This window comes from Marmota monax, unplaced genomic scaffold, assembly GCF_021218885.2.
Source record: "Marmota monax isolate L192 unplaced genomic scaffold, Marmota_monax_Labrador192_F-V1.1 WCK01_AAM20220418_F8-fsc00018, whole genome shotgun sequence".
NCBI lineage: Eukaryota > Metazoa > Chordata > Mammalia > Rodentia > Sciuridae > Marmota > Marmota monax.
Genome location: NW_026692201.1, coordinates 21,906,980 through 21,925,261, shown reverse-complemented (window position 1 = coordinate 21,925,261; position 18,282 = coordinate 21,906,980). Strand labels below are relative to the sequence as shown.

General features: G+C 35.3%; 2 protein-coding genes across 2 annotated transcripts in view; one reads left to right on the top strand and one right to left on the bottom strand.

Annotated features, from left to right (window-relative positions):
- Spata9 (spermatogenesis associated 9) overlaps positions 1 to 18,282 on the top strand; it is a 28,244-nt gene that overhangs the window by 3,212 nt on the left and 6,750 nt on the right. The window contains exon 3 of the mRNA XM_046428747.2: positions 6,751 to 6,972. Within this exon, the coding sequence (XP_046284703.1) occupies positions 6,751 to 6,972 (222 nt within the window). The remainder of the gene's footprint in view (positions 1 to 6,750; positions 6,973 to 18,282) is intronic.
- On the bottom strand, positions 9,122 to 9,646 carry LOC124082288 (large ribosomal subunit protein eL32-like). Its single transcript, XM_046428753.2, has one exon. The coding sequence runs from the start codon at positions 9,582 to 9,584 to the stop codon at positions 9,177 to 9,179; it is 408 nt and encodes a 135-aa protein (XP_046284709.1). The 5' UTR covers positions 9,585 to 9,646; the 3' UTR covers positions 9,122 to 9,176.

Genomic DNA, 18,282 nt, shown 5'->3' with positions numbered 1-18,282 from the left:
CCAGAGGGCAAACCAAATTCTGTAATTCTGTATCTTAGACTTGCAATCTAGTTACTTCCTTTTCTGCATTCTTCTAGCATTAGTATAAAGTCTTTTGAAACACTGGAATTTTTTCTTGGCAATGCTCTTATACTTGGTGGTATAAAGGGAAAAGATGGACAGGTGTTCGTGGTTGATCCTGGATATCAAATGATTAAAGCAGCACAATGGTGACAGTAATTATTGAGAAAGCCTCAAGGTGAATCCTAGAAGCCAGAGACAGGCCAAGAAATCCCTGTTATCCCTTCCAAATTGTGATTCTCCCATTGCCTAAATTAGAGAAATTCGGATTTTACTTAAACAAAGAAGTTGCAACTTTCTTTTTAATTCCCTTCATCTTTTCCTCCCATCTGAATGGCCTCATTGTCCTACTAGAGCCCAAAGCATGGTTTATATAGAAATAGATTGATATTCTGATCCCTAAAGAAAGAATTCTGTGTTCCCATTTTCATCTTCTGGAATCTATTTACTTTTAAGAACTTTAATTCACTTAGAGAGGAACATAATAATAGATAACATTATTTTATCATTTTTGAAATACTTACATTGTTCTTTTTCTTACTTTGAAGAATGTGTTGCTGAGATTGGCAAGAAATCTGAGTAGTTAAGGAGCATTAAAGCACTTTTGAAGCTATTTTTCTTCAAAAATAAAATATCCAGAGAATATTGCTAATTAGATTATTTTTAAAAGGTCAGATTATAAATGCTTTTTTTAAAAAAAAATTTCTAGGATGATCCCTACTTCCCAAATGTACTGAAAGAAATAGTTTTAAGAATGCTTAGAGGACTGTATTAATTGGGTTATATTTTTAAATCTCTAAATTCTGTGGTTGGTATTTAAATCCTCCCCCACCCCAGGCTATTTATTCAGGAAAAGGCCTTATTGTTCATCTACAGTTAAAACAAAACAAAAAGATTTGATGGGAGTGGTGGTATAATTTTTACAGAAGATATACTCAGAATAATGGTTATCAAGTAGTTCTTCATGGCTAAATATTTTAAATGAAATTTTCTTTCTGGGGCTGAGTAAGCTCATTTTAGAACCTTGGCTTGAGGTAGTGGTTTCTGAGGTCTAGTATCCTCCACACTCTGTGTCCCAACCAGTATCTACTTTCTTGGTAAGGTAATTTTTAAAGCTTTACAGAGGCAAATTGTAAATGATTTCCATATGAGGAATTTAAAATTGCCAACCTTTACATTTGAATGAAGAAATGTTTACTATAATTGGGGAACTAAAAAAAATTAGTTAAAATTACATTTAACCATATACTACAAGATTGGGAATTACAAATAGAACATATGCCATAATGCTGTAACCCATGCCAAAAATTTTGAATGTTACATTTGTAAATGTACTTCTCTGAATTCTCTTTTTTTTTTTTTAATGTGAGAAAAAAACTTCTGAGGATGCACTGTTAGTATCTGGAAATTACTTTTAATGGTGTTGAAGTTTTGAAATGTAATGAGAATAGGACTACAACTAGAATGTTCTATAATTCAATTGCATTTTTGTCTTTGGTGAATTGTTTCTTGTGAAGCAGAATCATTATTGTTAAAGTTGCAAAGTAGATTGTGCACGAAAAACTTTCTAGGTGGTTTCTAAATTTGGCATATTTCTTTGATATTTCTCAATATTAATTTGTTACATTTTCTGATGCTCTTCGTTCATTCATTTTTATAAGTATTTGTGAAGTATCTACTACATGCCAGGCACTAATCTTGGCCTTGCAGGGGGACAGAGAGCCCCCAAATAGCTATAAAACACTGCTGTGATACAAATTGCATTCTTGTCAAACAGAAATAAGAAGCAAGGGAAATAAACTGTATATTTAAAAAAATTTTTGTTGTTGTTGATGGACCTTTATTTTATATGTGGTGCTGAAGATAGAGCCTGGTGCTTCACACATGCACTCTACCACTGAGCCACAACCCCAGGCCCTTAAACTGTATACTATATATTGGTAAATGTAGGGAGAAGAAAAATATAGCAGAGAAGGGATATAAAGTAGGGGAGTAGGTATCCAATGAACCATTGATTGTTGAGGCAGTGTAACCAAGAAGGGTCTAGTGAGAAAGTGATTTTTAAATTAAGATTTAAAGGCAGTGAGGGAGTAAATCCAGGACACTTGAGAAATCAAATGGCATAGCTAGTGCAAAGTCCCTGAGATAGAAATTATCAAACTAAACAACAATCAGAGAGCTTCTCCAAAGAATAATGACATTTATTTGGGAATAGCAGAGTAGGCAATGGGAGTACCTGTGCCATAGAGAACTATATAGGTATTCAAGGAGATCCAGGCAAGAGGAAGACTTTAAAGGCATTTAAAAGGAGATATTTGTACAAGCTACTTGGATACAGTTTTCTTCGGTGGTAGTGGAGACCAGAGGCAGGAGTTGGTGTAAATTTGTTGTCAGAGCCATAACTGATGGGTGAGTGTCCTGTCAACAGCATCTTTCTGAATTATTGCAGTCTTAATGTTAAACTTAGTTACACAAATCTCTTCATATGTGTGAGGCATACAAAGCATGGGATATGTGTATATTGAGAAGAAATCTCTCTTGGGCCTTTGTCCTTGAGAAAGTTTTTATCTCAGACAGAAAATTATGAACCGTTCCCCTTCATAACTTCCTGGCTCTAATTTTGTCTGGGTCTGAGAAGAAATATTTCCATTTGGTACCTTCATTTCACGAAGTCTACCTGACAAGTTCAACAAATAGTGAGGAAGGAAAGGAAGAAGAAAAGAGGATGAGGCCATAGAGTTAAAAAAGTAATAGACTTTGTGGGGTTTGAATGTACTTTGACTTTTACACTGAGTTCAAGAAGTAGCCATCAACACAGTTGAGCAGTGTGATCTGAGTTTTAATTGGATCTCTTTGGCTGATACATTGTTGAAAGAATGAAAATAGGCAAGGCTGCAAGCAGGGAAACTATTTAGGAGTCTAATTCACTAATTTGGAGAAGAGATGATGGTGGTATCTAAGTATAACAGACTGGGTGTAGTACTCTGAGTGGTAAGTGGTCGAATTCCAGGACTATTCAGAGAAAGAATTGAATAAGATTTGCTGACAGGCTGGTTTTATAGATGGAGGATAGTAAAACGCTGAGATAATAGAAATCAGAGTTCAGCACTAAAACTGCTGATGACAAAGAAATGGGCCTGGCTCTAGAAAAAAAGAAAAGGAAAAGGAAAAGCAGGGTTTATATTTAAATAGTGGAGGTCAAATGGAGAGATCTGGAGCAAGATTCTAAAGCCAATCTTATTAACTGAGGCTAGGTTTATTTTGGTATGTTACCTCTAAGTACCTTTGTGCATGCATCTCTGAGGTGTGATGGAGAGTTTGAATTTCTTTTCTGGCCTTTGGTGATGTGCTCAGATGATGATGATGACAGAAAGAATCATCTAAACTTTCACACTTTGTAATCAACTTCAGGATGATTAGGGTGATAGAAAACAAAAAAGAGGGAAAAGAAATTTAATTTTTGGTCAACATTTACATTTAAACAATTTCCTGGGCTGGAGTTGTAGCCCAGTGGTAGAGGGCCTGCCTCACATGTATGAGGCACTGGGCTGGATCCTCAGCACCACATAAAAATAAATAAATAAAATAAAGATATTTGTCCATCTACAACTAAAATTTTTTTTAAAAAAACCAATTTCCTAATAGAACTAATTGAGTAACTCACTCAACCTAAGCGGAAATTGAAATCATCAGCATAAATTAGTGACTTTTTAAGAATAAATTTTTTAATGGGTCTATGAATAATTGTATACATTAATGGAGTAATATAATATTTGGATATATATGTATTGTGGAATGTTTAAAGCAGATTTAATATATCTACCTCCTCAAATATTTATCATTTGTTTGTGGTAAAATTTTCAAAATTCTTTTTATTAGCTTTTTGAAATACACAATAACTTTTTGTTATCTATAGTCACCCAAATATACTTGAGCATGCCAAAACCTCCTGCTCCTATTTATTAGTACTCATTTTCAACTTTCCCCATCCCTCCTCCCTCATTTACTCCTCAACCTCTAGTAACTATTCTACTCTCAACTTCTATAAGATCAACCTTGTAATAATTGATGTATGAGCGAGACCATGTGGTACTTGTCTTTTTGTGTCTTGCTTATTTCACAAAATATAATGATCTCCGGTTTCATTCCTATTGAATTGGTGAGTGTTTTATATATAGGGAATCTCATTCTGCATCTAAAGGATATAAGTAGCTGTTCCTCTGTAGTGACCGTCATGTCTCCAGAGACAAGAAGAACCACCAAACATGCTTCATCAATGGAAGTCTTCTTGAGAAATTCAATCCCATATTTTGTGGCAAGGAAAATAAAGATGGTCAGGAAGATTTTATTTTCAAAAGTAACAGTTGCTTTTTTTAAAAAAAAAAATCTAGGAACACATCAAAAAGGGAAAGTATTTTTAAAAACCTGAAGATAAGCACAGTGTTCACACTAAACAACGAGCATGTAAGGGAAACAATGATGATAGTCATTAGAATCAGCTTGAGACTGTCAGAGACAGCCAGGAATTTATAGCACCAAATGGGGAAGATAACACAAAGTATGGCACTAACATAATGTTCATCTGCATTAAAATAATATTTATAACGAGTCAGTTAACCTGAATCCTACATGAGATGTTGGGTTAACAGATTATCAATTACAAATAGCTTAATTTTTATACAAAGATAAAAAATTAAAGAGAAACTGTAAAAGAAGTGAAGATTGAAGGGTCATTCTGGAGTACTGTTTGGGGGAATGAATCAAGATTGGCTAATACAAATAAATGTGTGAAATCAGTTAATCCAGACCAACACATACAGATCACAAGATTTTGTAAATAAACTTATGAAAATACGGATAGGGAAACTGCAGAGTATTTAATATTTTGCAGCTGCAAAAATGAGTGGACCTAGCTGGGCACAGCAGTGCATACCTATAATCCCAGCAACATGGGAGACAGACTCAGGAGGATCACAAGTTCAAGTCAAAGCTTAGCAATTTAGTGAGGCCCTGAGTAACTTAGTGAAACCCTGTCTTGAAATAAAAAATAAAAAGAACTGGGGATGCAGCTCAATGGTTAAGTACCCCTGGGTTAAATCTTTGTATCAAAAAAAGGGGGGTCCTCCAACACTGCATGATGCTTGGACAAGTAGACAAAGTTATTTAGTAAAAGTAGACCTGCATATATTCCATCACATATGGACTTCTTTGCGTGATAGTAAATTATAATGAGAAAAAAGCACAAGTAAATTATAATCAGATCAAACTGTTTCCCACTGCTCCACCTTGAGAAGGAGTTGGAAGAGGTCAGTGTAGCAAAGAACAAAGTCACAAGAGAAATGGAATCTGTATGTGCTAGAGCTTTGGATACTGTAGACAATTTGGGTTCTCTCCCAGGAGTGCTCACAACCACAATCAGGGTAGAAAATAATGTCAAATGATTGTACCTGCATGTTACTTTTCTTGCTCTACCTGCCATATAACTGCTTTTTTGGCTTGCTTTCCTTTGAAATGGCTTGAGATTTTAGCAATTTCTGTAGTCTGCAATTTAGATGACACTCTCTGTTATTGGTTTTGACTAGGAAGGCTGAGGCCACTGGTGGGCTAATGGACTTTTTTAGTAAAGTTAACTTATCAGATCACAACAGAACACCAAATGCTACAGCAATACTTCCTCATTGAGAAGCTAGAACAGCTTTTGTTTATCTCCATTGACAAATGCTGAGCAGTAGTAGAAGTACTGAACTTCAATGACAAAATAACAAAAATACATTTATTTCAGGATAAAAGAAGGGGCATTGAAAATGGTGTTTGTTATGGGCAAAAAAATCTATTTAAAATATTTTGTATTTCTATATTTAGGCTGAACAAATATTTAGAGGTCCAGAGTTACTTGTTTTTAACCAGTACTTATTAACCAGTACTTTCCCTCCGGTTATATCCTAAAATGCCAAAATAACCCACAAAATTACTTAACATGAATAATGGAAACTATATTTGTTTGTTGCCTGGAATGTAGTCTAACCACATTGTAAGTAATTGCCCCATGGTTCACTTACTGGTAGAGAAGAGAAAGAACTATATTATGTAATGCTACAGTTTTTTTCTATCAGAATACTGACAGAATTTTCACAGTATTGAGAGGTAAAATTTTATTAAACTTGCTGATTAGCATGCAGAAATTTATTTTACTTTTCTTTAAATTATACATGTACATATATATGTGTATATATATATATATATATATATATATATATATATATATATATATATATATATAGTATGTATGCTGCATTTCATAATTTAAAAATTTAAGTGGACTGGGAAAATATTTATAACCGTTTTCAATAAGTATTATTGTTTGAAAAATTCAAATATTGATGTTTGGATAAGGATTCTTGTTTACTTTTGAAATTAATGCAAAAAAAGATATAAACCCAGAGAAAAATGAAAAATATCGATCTTTTAGCTAGTTACTTCATTTCTGGATATTTTTCCTAAGGAAAAAAATATATACATATTGAAGTGTGGGGGTATATGTATTGTATGTGAGTATATAATTATTGGATACTAAATACATATACAATATTATGTGCAATGTAGCTATATATTCAGTCTCTGCCAGAAGTGGATTTTAATAATGCATTAGAAAATCGCATATCAGTTACTTTTTAAAGACTTATTTTTCAGAAAAGAGAACCTGTGCAGAAAAAATCCAGAATGGCTATCACTTTAGCTAAGATCAATCGGAGAGCATTAATTCAAGGATTAAACAACATATCCAGATCTTCCCAGTCAGTGGCCAAACTTCTGCATCCTAAGCTTACATGTAGAATTTTGGAGTTAAGGGACATATCTTGTCGTCTGCTGAGAGAAGTTAATGCACCAAGTCAACCAGTATATAACATTCAGGTAAGCACCTACTGCTTTGGCACAAGATGTGGACCTTTGTTAAAGAAACTTCTAAGATCTACAAGCTGTATTTCTGTATCCTCAGGTCATTAAAAAGAAAGATAGCTAAACTGCTTTAAATGTGGAATATTTTAAAAATGAGAATGTAGAGCATTTGGTTGTCTTCCATGTAAAACAGATGTACTTGGATAAGAGAAATAAATGGTTGCTTTTTTTCAATATAGTGTATTTTCTGGTTTAAATAAGTCTGAAAAGGAGGGGAAGCAATATGGACTTTAAAAAAAATACTTTTTTAGTTGCTGATAGGCCTTTATTTCATTTATTTACTTATATGGGGTGCTGAGAATCGAACTGAGTGCCTCACACATTCTAGGCAAGTGCTTTACCACTGAGCCACAACCCCAGTCCAGCAATGTAGACTTTTTTCCCAGCTTATTATTTAACTCTATTAAATGGTCAATTTCAATCGATTTCAACCAAACATAAGGATGCAAATTACAATTTCTGTCAAACCTAAAAGAAATTCTACAACAAATCTTTAAAATGGCTGTTTTGTTCTTTCCCCCATGATTTTGTTGTATTTTCAGTATAATCTTTACATATATAATATATTGAGTATATTTAACTATAATTTGGATAAGCCCATCAATATTTAAGTAGATTTTGAATTACCCTTTCTACATTGTTTTATTGGGGCTCTGTTTTGTTTTGTTAAGGAAAACAGCTCATAAAACTTTTAAGGAACTATTTATTTTTTCCTAAACTTTATGGTACAGAACTCTGGGTTTTTCAGTCTGGGCATTGTTCAAAGCATCCTAAATTTTCACTACAAAAGATTAGAATCTTGCAAGTCTGGCCTCTAAACCCCAGGATGAATCATTTGGAACTCTTGTGTTGAAGGGAGAGAAAACAAAGTTCAAATTGAGTTAAGTCAAAAAAGGTAGGATTCATTAGTTTGTGTAAACAGTTTGGAGTTGTTTAAAAGCCCAGATATTGCTGGATAGAGGTATTCAAATGATGTTTGTCTCTTTCTCTCCATTTCTTGAGTCTGCTTGCTCTATGCTGACTGCATTCAGCATAGAGTGGCATTTTCCTCCATGATTTGCAGCTGTTCCTGGGGTTACTTCCTTCTAGATTTCTTCACAGCAGAAAAGAGAGTCATTAATCCAGTGTTCCCAGTAAAGTCCTCAGGTTCATTCTTTGAGAATGACTTATATAGGAGAATGACTTAGGTCTCAGTGCTCATCTCTAAGCCATAAAATGGGATGCCCTAATTAGTCTATGACCAGATTACCAGCTTCATCCCTATATTTGGGATTGGCGTCCCTCCAGATCATATGATCTGAGATTGGTATGGGAAGAGTAAATCCACAAATAAAAATGTGGGTTGTTTCAAAAAGATGATAAAATGAATGCTGAGTGGCCCAAATCAACAAATAATAATAAAAACATTTTACTCTGTAGGAATCTCTCTTTAATCAAAGATTTGACATTTCCAAAAATTATCAGATATGTGAGCTATGAACTGCCTGAGGGCAGCATTTATAAAAAAAATTCATTTATAATACCTGATATCTAATAAAGTAAAAAAATGTTTTGTTTTAACCATATGAGTCTCTAAGATCTACAAGCTGTATTTCTGTATCCTTAGGTCAGTAAAAAGAAAGCTAAACTGTATTATTTTAAATTCTCATTGAAATCACCTTTATATAGAATGTTTTGCTTTGCTATTTCTTTCCTTGCATTGTCAAACCTACAGATTTTCTAGAGGTTTGATATAAGAAATATCTTTGGAAAAATATTTCTGTATTTAGTACATGAAATCATATTTTAAAACACTGTCCATTTCGCTATTCAGAGTCTTCCTTTTTGCTTCTCTGCTAATTCAGAACCATCAAGGATCTGAGATTTTACATTACTTGCTAATCAATTATCTTTCTACACACACACACACACACACACACACACACACACACACACCAGGCTTAGGTCAGGGACATAGATTGATATTCATGGTAAAAGGATCAGAGCAATATTTTTTGTTGGTTCCCTACACTCAGTTCCCATAAGGCAGGTTATTTCAAAAGTGAGGAACCTTGAAATCAAGAGACTGAGCACTTTTTATTTTTTTTTTATTTTTTAATTTTTTTTTTTGGCAGCTTGTGGCTTTATTTAAGCACACAAAAAAGGTGCGCGCGAACTGTCTATTCATTTTCTTCACTGCGCAGCCTGGCGTTGGGATTGGTGACTCTGATGGCCAGCTGGGCCGCTCTTTCCACGATGGCTTTGCGGTTCTTGGAGGAAACGTTGTGGGCAATCTCTGCACAGTAAGATTTGTTACACATGAGCAGCACCTCCAGCTCCTTGACGTTGTGCACCAGGAACTTGCGGAAGCCACTGGGCAGCATGTGCTTGGTTTTCTTGTTGCTCCCGTAACTAATGTTGGGCATCAAGATCTGGCCCTTGAACCTCCTCCGCACCCGGTTGTCGATCCCCCTGGGTTTCCGCCAGTTGCGCTTAATTTTGACATATCGGTCTGACTGGTGCCGGATGAACTTCTTGGTCCTCTTTTTGACGATTTTGGGCTTCACGAGAGGTCTGAGGGCAGCCATGGTGCCGACTACGAATGGCGGCCACCTCCGAAGGCAGCGCCGAGGAAGAGCTGAGCGCTTTTTAAATTTTTTCTCAGTACTAGGAGTTGAACCCAGGGGTGCTCTATCTACTGAACTAGACCCCAGCTCTTTTCATTTTTTATTTTGAGACAGAGTCTCACTAAGTTGTCCATCCTGGCCTTAAATTGGCTATCCTCCTGCCTCAGCCTCCCAGGTCACTGGGATTACAGGCATGTGCCACCATGCTAGGGAACACTCTGAGCTTTTCATAGGAAAATGATACATCTGCCCAGCCTTCTCTTTGTCTCTCTGTCTCTCTCTCTCCCCCACCCCGAGGGTGATTTTTTATCACCCTGGAATGTAAATGTCTAGGAGAGAAGAAGAGGACTTTGTCTTTAGTGCCAGGTGATGTGTTTGGAGAGAACTTCTCTAGGTCTCTGTGCACTTTCTCTAGCTTCCAAGGTTGTTTGCTACTTGAACATGTCCTTTGCTTGGAAGATCAATCTGTACAGGAATGAAACAAATCCATGAGAATATTCTCTCAAAACTCATGAATATTCAGTGGCAGGAAAAAATTGTATCTATTGCAGCTGAACTTATGTGCTTCCTTTTATCCGGTGATAAGAACTGAAAAACAACACAATGGGTTTGCCTTTTTGCCTTGATTGACAATGAGTTTCTGAGGTAAATTTAAATCTAACTTATTCCTGGAGGCTGAGATGAAAGAGACAGGTTTAGGGACCAACTGGCTTGTCCAAGGTCCATATACTGACTGTGACTATCTCTTGACATCAAAATCAATAACCTATGAGATCTCTTCTCCTTTGCTCTTGTTCTAATTGATCTAGCTTTAATCCCCAAAATTATTATCAATGAAGTATTTCAAAACACACAGAAAGTAATATATCGTAAGTCTAACCGAAATTTAAATTGCTGGTAATATTTGTCATATTTCCTTCAGATCTCCCCTTAATAAAAATGAATATAACTAACTATAGCTTACTCTCTTCTCTTTGCTTCTCACCAAAGACAATCATTACACTGAAGTTGATGTGAATATGTCCTTACTTCTATATTTTTACTATATATATATATATATATATATATATATATATATATATATATATTCACATTAGATGCATATAGTTTTATTCTATGTATATTTTAAGTTTATATAAATTATACTGTGCCTATCCTTCTGAGACTGTTCTTACTTGACATTGATAAATATGTAGCTAGGGTTTATTTTTAGCTTCTCTCTCTGGTAAGAAAAAAAAAAAGATCCATAGTTCATCTGATACTGGGTTGATGGACAGTTTAGTTTCTAAATTTTTTTCTGTTGAAGACAGTGCTTCAGTGAATATGCTTGCAAATACATCCCTGCCTGTGTGTGAGACATTCTTCAGGTATATATCTGAAGAGGGATTGCTCCAGGTTTCATTAGCTATTACCAAACTGTATTCAGGGAGGGTGTTCTTTATTGGGAATCCTTCTGATTCCTAATTAGAGGATGATTTCTTCAGTTTTGGAAAATTCTTAGTCATTATTTCTTCAAGTATTGCTTCTTTAGTTTTTTCTTTAATCTCTTCTTATAGAATGGCTATTAAAACATATTTTGGATCTTCTCATTTTATTCTTTATGTGTATTTGCCTTCCTTATGTTTTCCTCTCTCTCTTTTTTAGTTGTAGATGAACAAAATACCTTAATTTTATTTATTTATTTTATGTGATGCTGAGGATCAAACCCAGTACCTTATATATGCTAGGCAAGTGCTCTTCCACTGAGCCACAACCCCAGCCTTCTTTGTCTCTTTTTGATACATCCTTAGTAATTATGCCTAAAATGCTCTTTCATTTAGTGTATTTTTAAAGTTTTTATTTGTTCTTTTTAGTAATCATGAAAATAGAATATATTTTGACATATCCTACATACATGGAGTATAATTTCCCATTTTTGTGGTTGCACATGATGTGGAGTTACACTGGTCATTCATATAAGAACATAGGAAAATTACGTTGACTCACTCTACTGTCTTTCCTATTTAGTCAGTGTATTTTAATTTTAAAACATTACATTTATCATTTCTACAAGTTCTATTTGGTGTTGTACCTAAAATTTCTGCTTCTTTTATCTTTTTAATGGATCCTTTACAAGCTTATTCATTTTTTTAAAAAAAAGTCTTTAATCCTTCTGAACATATTTATTTAGGAATGGTCTTTTACATGGTTGTTGTTTGAAATATTAGGGGGAATGCTAATTTTTCTAACTATGGTGATTTATATTATACCATATATTAGATAATTTACTTATGTTTTATAACTTAATTTTAACTGAAGCATCTTCTCCAACAGAGGTTTTTTGTTTTTTGTTTTGTTTTTAATAAAAATCCCTTCTGTATTTACTGGTGGAACCAACCATCCCTTTAGAGGAATTTTGCTTTGTTTCCAAGGGTATCAGCAATCTGGGAGCAAGCTTTATTCTTTTTTCAGCTTAGGTTTTCCTGCTGAAAGGGTAAATTCAGATCCCTTTGTAAGGTCTTAATCTCTCATAGGAGAATTCCAGTCCCAGGTGGAGAACTCTGTTTTGAGTCTCAATTTCACTGAAATTGAAGCTCCGCAAAGGCCCAATTTTCATTTCATCTCCAGTCTTTGTATTAGAACTCAGGCACCCAATCATTATCTCAGGGTCCAATAACATCCCAGAGTTTCTGAAGTATAAACTCATACACTTGCTTCTCTGGCTTTTAGTTCCATCTTTGTTCTTGGCACAGGGAACTTCTCTTTCTTTTTTTGTAAAATCATTCTTATGCTAAATATTTTGAGTTTCATTTTATATGGAATTTCTCAGTGTTTTTGTGCAAGTGGTTCTCAGTCTGCCATGCTGATGGAATCAGATGGCCTTTAGCTTTACTTAATATCTTCCTTCACAAGTTTTAATATAAGATGGTTAAATTTCTTTGGGGAAGTAAGAGAAATATGACTTAACTTTTTTATTCATTCAACAATATTTGTTGAAAACATGACATGTAAAATCACTAGTTTTGGTTCTAGGGATTCAGAGACCTCTCTTGCTTGCTCTGTGGACTGTGGGGCTGGTAGGTAAAATAGAAAACAATGTCAGTGAGGTTTAGTAATAAGCATATGATTAAAGGGTGCCAAGTATACAAAGGAAGTGTAAAGAAGAGTCCTATGATTCCAGAGTGGTCAGTGTAGGCTTTCTAGAAGATTTGGTATTCTGAAACTTGAAGGAAGAAGAATTTGCAGGTAAAGAAGTAAGTGAATCATTCCAAGAAGAAAACAGTATATATTAAGGTACTGAGGTAACTGAGAGTATGACTTATTTGGAAAACAAATAATTCTATATGGCTGGAGTAAGACAACAAAAGACAATCCTTGGTCAGAGGTTTCAGAGTCCTTGAGAGCTGGGAATGAGGAAGAAGCTTCACTTGAATGATATGTGGTAGTCTGGGTAGAGAAGCAGAATTTCCATTAAGAGGAAACTAAGTTGTAGCAAGGAAGAAAATAACATGTCAAATTTGAAAGGCTCACTGAGGATAAAAATAGAAGTATGAATATGAATAGAGTGGCCCAGAGAGTCAAAGATACAACAGAGAAACATATGAGATATGAGAAGTGGCAGAAATCAACGGATTGCTCTGTGGATGAAGTGTCTCCATGGTACCAGACTATGCTGTGAGGTGAATGTCACAGTGTGAAGAAGCTACGTGACATAGAGTTCAACTTATCCAGAGTAGGTTCCAGCATGAATTCCTTTAAGAATTCCTAGGCTGCCTGCATCAAGGTGGAGCTTGGTGTTATAGGAAATTAAAAAGAAGAGCTGGAATTGCTTTCTATGCAAAGAGTAGTATTTGTGAATGCATGGGCGATAACATTTTATGAAAACTTGCTTGTAGGAAGGTACATGGCCTAATAACTCATCTGAAAGTATGTTCTAAAGATCTTCTTCAAGTGATCTGTCTAGTCACTGGTCTGAGGGTGATGCATTCACACCTAGAACAACTTAAATGTTTCTACCAGTACTGTCTTATAGATCACTTTCCTTAAGAACATGGAAATAAAGAGGCATTTTTATTAGAATACTGACAATAATCAGAATAGTGTTTTAGCCTTTTGACATAGGGAAGTCTGAGATGATGCATATAGTAATGGTCTCCTCAAGATAATCAGAGAATGGACTCTGTCCCAAGACTCCCTCAACAATCTACCTGGGCCTTTCTGCTTGGATGTTCAGATCTAGACCATGTCCCATATTTCTTAGTATATTGAAGTATGTGCCAAACATGAGCTCCCCCCAAATTTAATTGACACAAGTGACCTGAAGAGATTCCAATGACCTGTTATAACATGAGCACAGAGAATTGGGGTCAGGCTTCTCCTCTGACCATCTAGTTGAAAGAGGCTTTCCTTTGTGAATGCTGAGTCAGGTTGCTCCTCAAACCTCTTCAGGTTCTGCAGGGCTGAGACTGCAGTAATAGAACAGCAGCTAGCCTGTGAGGCCTCAGAAATGGAAAAAACTGAGCAGAGAATTCCCTGGAGGTTTCCAACATCCCCAGCACCTATATTTACAGAATGGTACATCTGCCCAGCTTTAAGAACTGCCTGGCTGAGTGAAGCCTGCAGCTGCTTTCCCTGCAGTGACCTAGATAATCAGCTTTAATGCTGACTTTAGCCAAGACACGTCAGCTCCCAGACATAGTTGTTGATTCTGGCAGACCAATGCAGGGCCACAGGACCAGGAGCTCTTCCTGTGACAGAGTTATCTCTATAAAGCCATCTGAGATGACTGTTTTTATTTTGTGTAGGCATTGTAGAGTGGTATAAGGTATGATAAGGGCAAAAGTGAAGCAAACCCTCAGCCTTCATAATGCCTGGCAGTTCATTTCATCCCAGTGAATTGGTGATTTCTTTTCAGGATGGAGGTTAGAAGTTTATATATGAAAGAAAAATAAACCTCTTAAATGGTTCTACTAGTACTGTCTCATAGATCACTTTCCTGAAGAACATGAAGATAAATAAGTACTTTCATTAGTACGCTGACAATAACTAAAGTAGTCTTTCTCATCACTGACATTCCAAGGTAGATTCCAGTTTGGGATATTTCTAAATATACAAATATTAGGAACTTCTGTGCATCCTTAATGGGACTGCCATGAGTCTAACTTGGCTAGTATGATTCAGACCTGGGAAAAAAGATATTTCCTAGAAAGTAGGACCTCTCCAAGTGTACCAAGAAGTTGGGACATTTGACCTTTACAGGACCACCTGATTAAAAGCATGCTCAAAAACAAGGTTCCACAGGGTGTTAATACTGAGCTAAACAAAGTCAAACAGCTTTCTTCACTGTGAACTGCTAGGAGTCTTGCCTGTGTTCTTGGGTGTTCTGAGGTCGCTAAACAAAGACATGAGCATGAAGCTTTTGCAACTTAATAGGAAACATCCCTGCCCCCATACTTTATCTATTAACAGCAGTCAGTGTTCTTGCAATGTTTGTTGGTAAATAATCAAGCTAGAGTTTCTCTATACCTCTCCTTGTATTGCTCATCAAGGTGATTTTGGACACAATCTAAGTCAGGCCTGGTAATTCTCCAACCTTTAGATCATGTATATGTGGATCTTTATTTTCTTTATTTTTTCAACTTTCTTGTAATTTATGTCATTATTAGTAAAAAACCAAAAACGAACACAGATACTTCTTTTATGAAATGAGGCAGTCAAAATTATATGGGAGAAGTTTATAGGTTGAAAATATTTTAATATATACATTTTTTAAACATATATGCCTATTGTATATGTTAATGTTCCCAAATAAGAAGAAGGGGAAGAGGAGGAGGAGGAGGACCACAACAATGACATATGTACATAACATTGATACTAAGATATTTTTAATTCACATATGCAAATAAATGAAATTAATATAACATGGTTAAGAGAAAAAAATTTAAATAAGCCAAGACAATTTAAATAAAGATTCCCATTTACCAAATTTCTCTTTTTTATTTATCTCAGTTTTGACCATATACTGTTCCTACTAAAAGCAAGCCAAAATGAAACAGGATGGTTTATAATATGAAAAATATGTACTGCAAGTCATAAAATTGAAAAATGGCTACTTGCCAGTAGCCACATAAATTTTGGAGGAAATACATTTTCTACATGAATGATTTGTTGCAGAAATAGAAAGTATTTGTTAAAAGCAATAAAATAGTGGAAAAAAATGACCCTTAGGCAATATACAGATAAATTATTCAGAAGCATAACATATATTGTTTTCATCATTTATTTTGAAACTAATCAATTTTAATTACTTATAAAGTGAAAGACTGAATCTGAGAAAGATGTAGCAAAACAGAGAGAAAGAGTAATTTCTCATGCAGACCCACTTTTACTTAATTGTATATGGCCTACTGTCAAATATGGACAGCATTCATATGAATCTTCACACTGTGAAGAAGCCTTTTGTAGGGGTGGGTCTATTTTTCTTTCTCCTGAAAAGTTTGCTCTCTACTTGTATGCTTGTCTCCTTGTACAGTCTTTTTTTTTTTTTAATTTTTTTTTTAAGGAGAGAGAGAATTTATTTTTAATATTTATTTTTTAGTTCTCGGCAGACACAACATCTTTTGTTTGTATGTGGTGCTGAGGATCGAACCCGGGCCGCACGCATGCCAGGCGAGCGCGCTACCGCTTGAGGGGTATCTCCAGCCCTCCTTGTACAGTCTTACTGTCAGATTCAGAGGCATTCTGTCATTTTGGTTCTTCCAGCAAGAAGGAAAAAGCAACTCCTACTTCATTTCCTGGAAACTTTACTGAAGCTAGGAACTCTGGGAAATTTTCCAAGTTGACTTATACAGGGAGTCATACCTACCCCTATATCTAGGAGTTAGTATGGCCTGAAGAGAAAGGAAGAAGAAAGGAAACAGGCTCTCTGCACTACTCTCAGCTAATAGGCAGATGGTATTCTTGGTTTCAGCATTCCACAAACCACATAAGAGGGAGGCAAGAAGACTGTGATAAACAATTTTATTCTTCATTTAGTAATGGCAGCAGTAAGCAAAAACTTACTATATAAACACTATAACAGGATGCAAAGTTCACTTATATTTTAATTGTTTCATTTGTAAAAAATATCATATGCTCTTTCAATTTAACTAAAAAAAACCACAGAAAACAAAGAATTTAATCTCTGAACCTGTGTTACCCTTTCATAGATTTGTTGATAAAATGAGGCAGTGCAAGTAAAGCTGTAGGATAAACCTGGTATATAAGTGTTCTGTAAATGTTATGACTACAAAGCTATATGACTAAATCATAAAAGCTATCAAAATTTTGTTACACTTCTGTCCAGATTTTTTCTATGCAAAGTTGTTTATTTTATCATAAAAATGTTAGACATGATTCTTGAACTTTTAAATTGAAATATGAAGAATAAATGCAAATCACTATGCATACAGCTCAATGCATTTTCATAAACTGAACACAACCTACAGTTCAAGTCACCCATAACCACCTCCCACCAAAATCGCATACTGCCTTCCAGTCACTAATCTCACTCTTGCTGGGAATACCCATTTTCTTGACACCTAACCGTACAGATTAATTTGGCTTATTTTTGTTTGGAATTGAATAATTTCTTAGGCTTATGATTTTGATCTTAACTCTTTCCCATCTCTTAAGGTACTAATAATATTAATCATGTCTACCAAGCCCCTTATTGCTATTCATATATAGGTATCCTGCTAAGCACTTTATAAGCATTTTCTTATTTCACAGCAAACCCATGAGATAAATATTAGCTATTACAATACAGTCCCTTTCCACTCTTCATAAGCAGTAAATTCCAAGGCAATACAACTGTGTTGGCAACACAGCTTAATGATCAGATGAAGGGTTCAGACCCTGGAATGGGATTCCTGGCTTAAATCTAACTTTACTACTTGCCAACTATATTACCTATTTCTCTTTTTTCTTTTTGTGGAATAATAATAATAATAATAACAACAAAACAACTTTGTAGGATTGTTTCAAGAATTAAAGAGAACATTTATGAAGCACATAGTTCATTTTTTTAAAGACCTATTTGCTTTCATGTTTTTTATTAATTATTTTAATTGGGTATATTTGACAGCAGAATGCATTTTGATTCATTGTACACAATTGAAGCAAAACTTTTCATTTCTCTGGTTGTACACAAAAGTGTCACATCATAGGTGCAGTCTTACATGTACCTAGAGTAATAATGTCCATCTCATTCCACCATTTTTCCTGCCCCCATACCCTCTCCCTTCCCCTCCTTCCCCTTTGCCCAATCAGAGTTCCTCCATTTTTCCCATGCCCCTCCCTTCCCCCCATTTTGGATCGGCATCCACTAATCACAGAGATCATTCGGTCTTTGGCTTTTTGAGACTGGCTTACTTCGCTTTCAATGCTATAAATAACTTTTTAACAAACATGGTACACACTGTTCTTTTGAGTTTGTGTGCATTTTCTACTGTGAATTTACATGATTTTATTAGCCACAGTCTGTACCATTTGGGAGTTCATGGAAACCACTGAGTGGCTTGGCTGTTGCTTCGGAGGAACATGGCTAACTGCCACCTCACTGCTGAGCGGGAAGGGAATGTTTTCATTTCATAGCCTGCTCAAGGCCACAGAGGTGGCCTGTTAGATAATATAGTTCCCA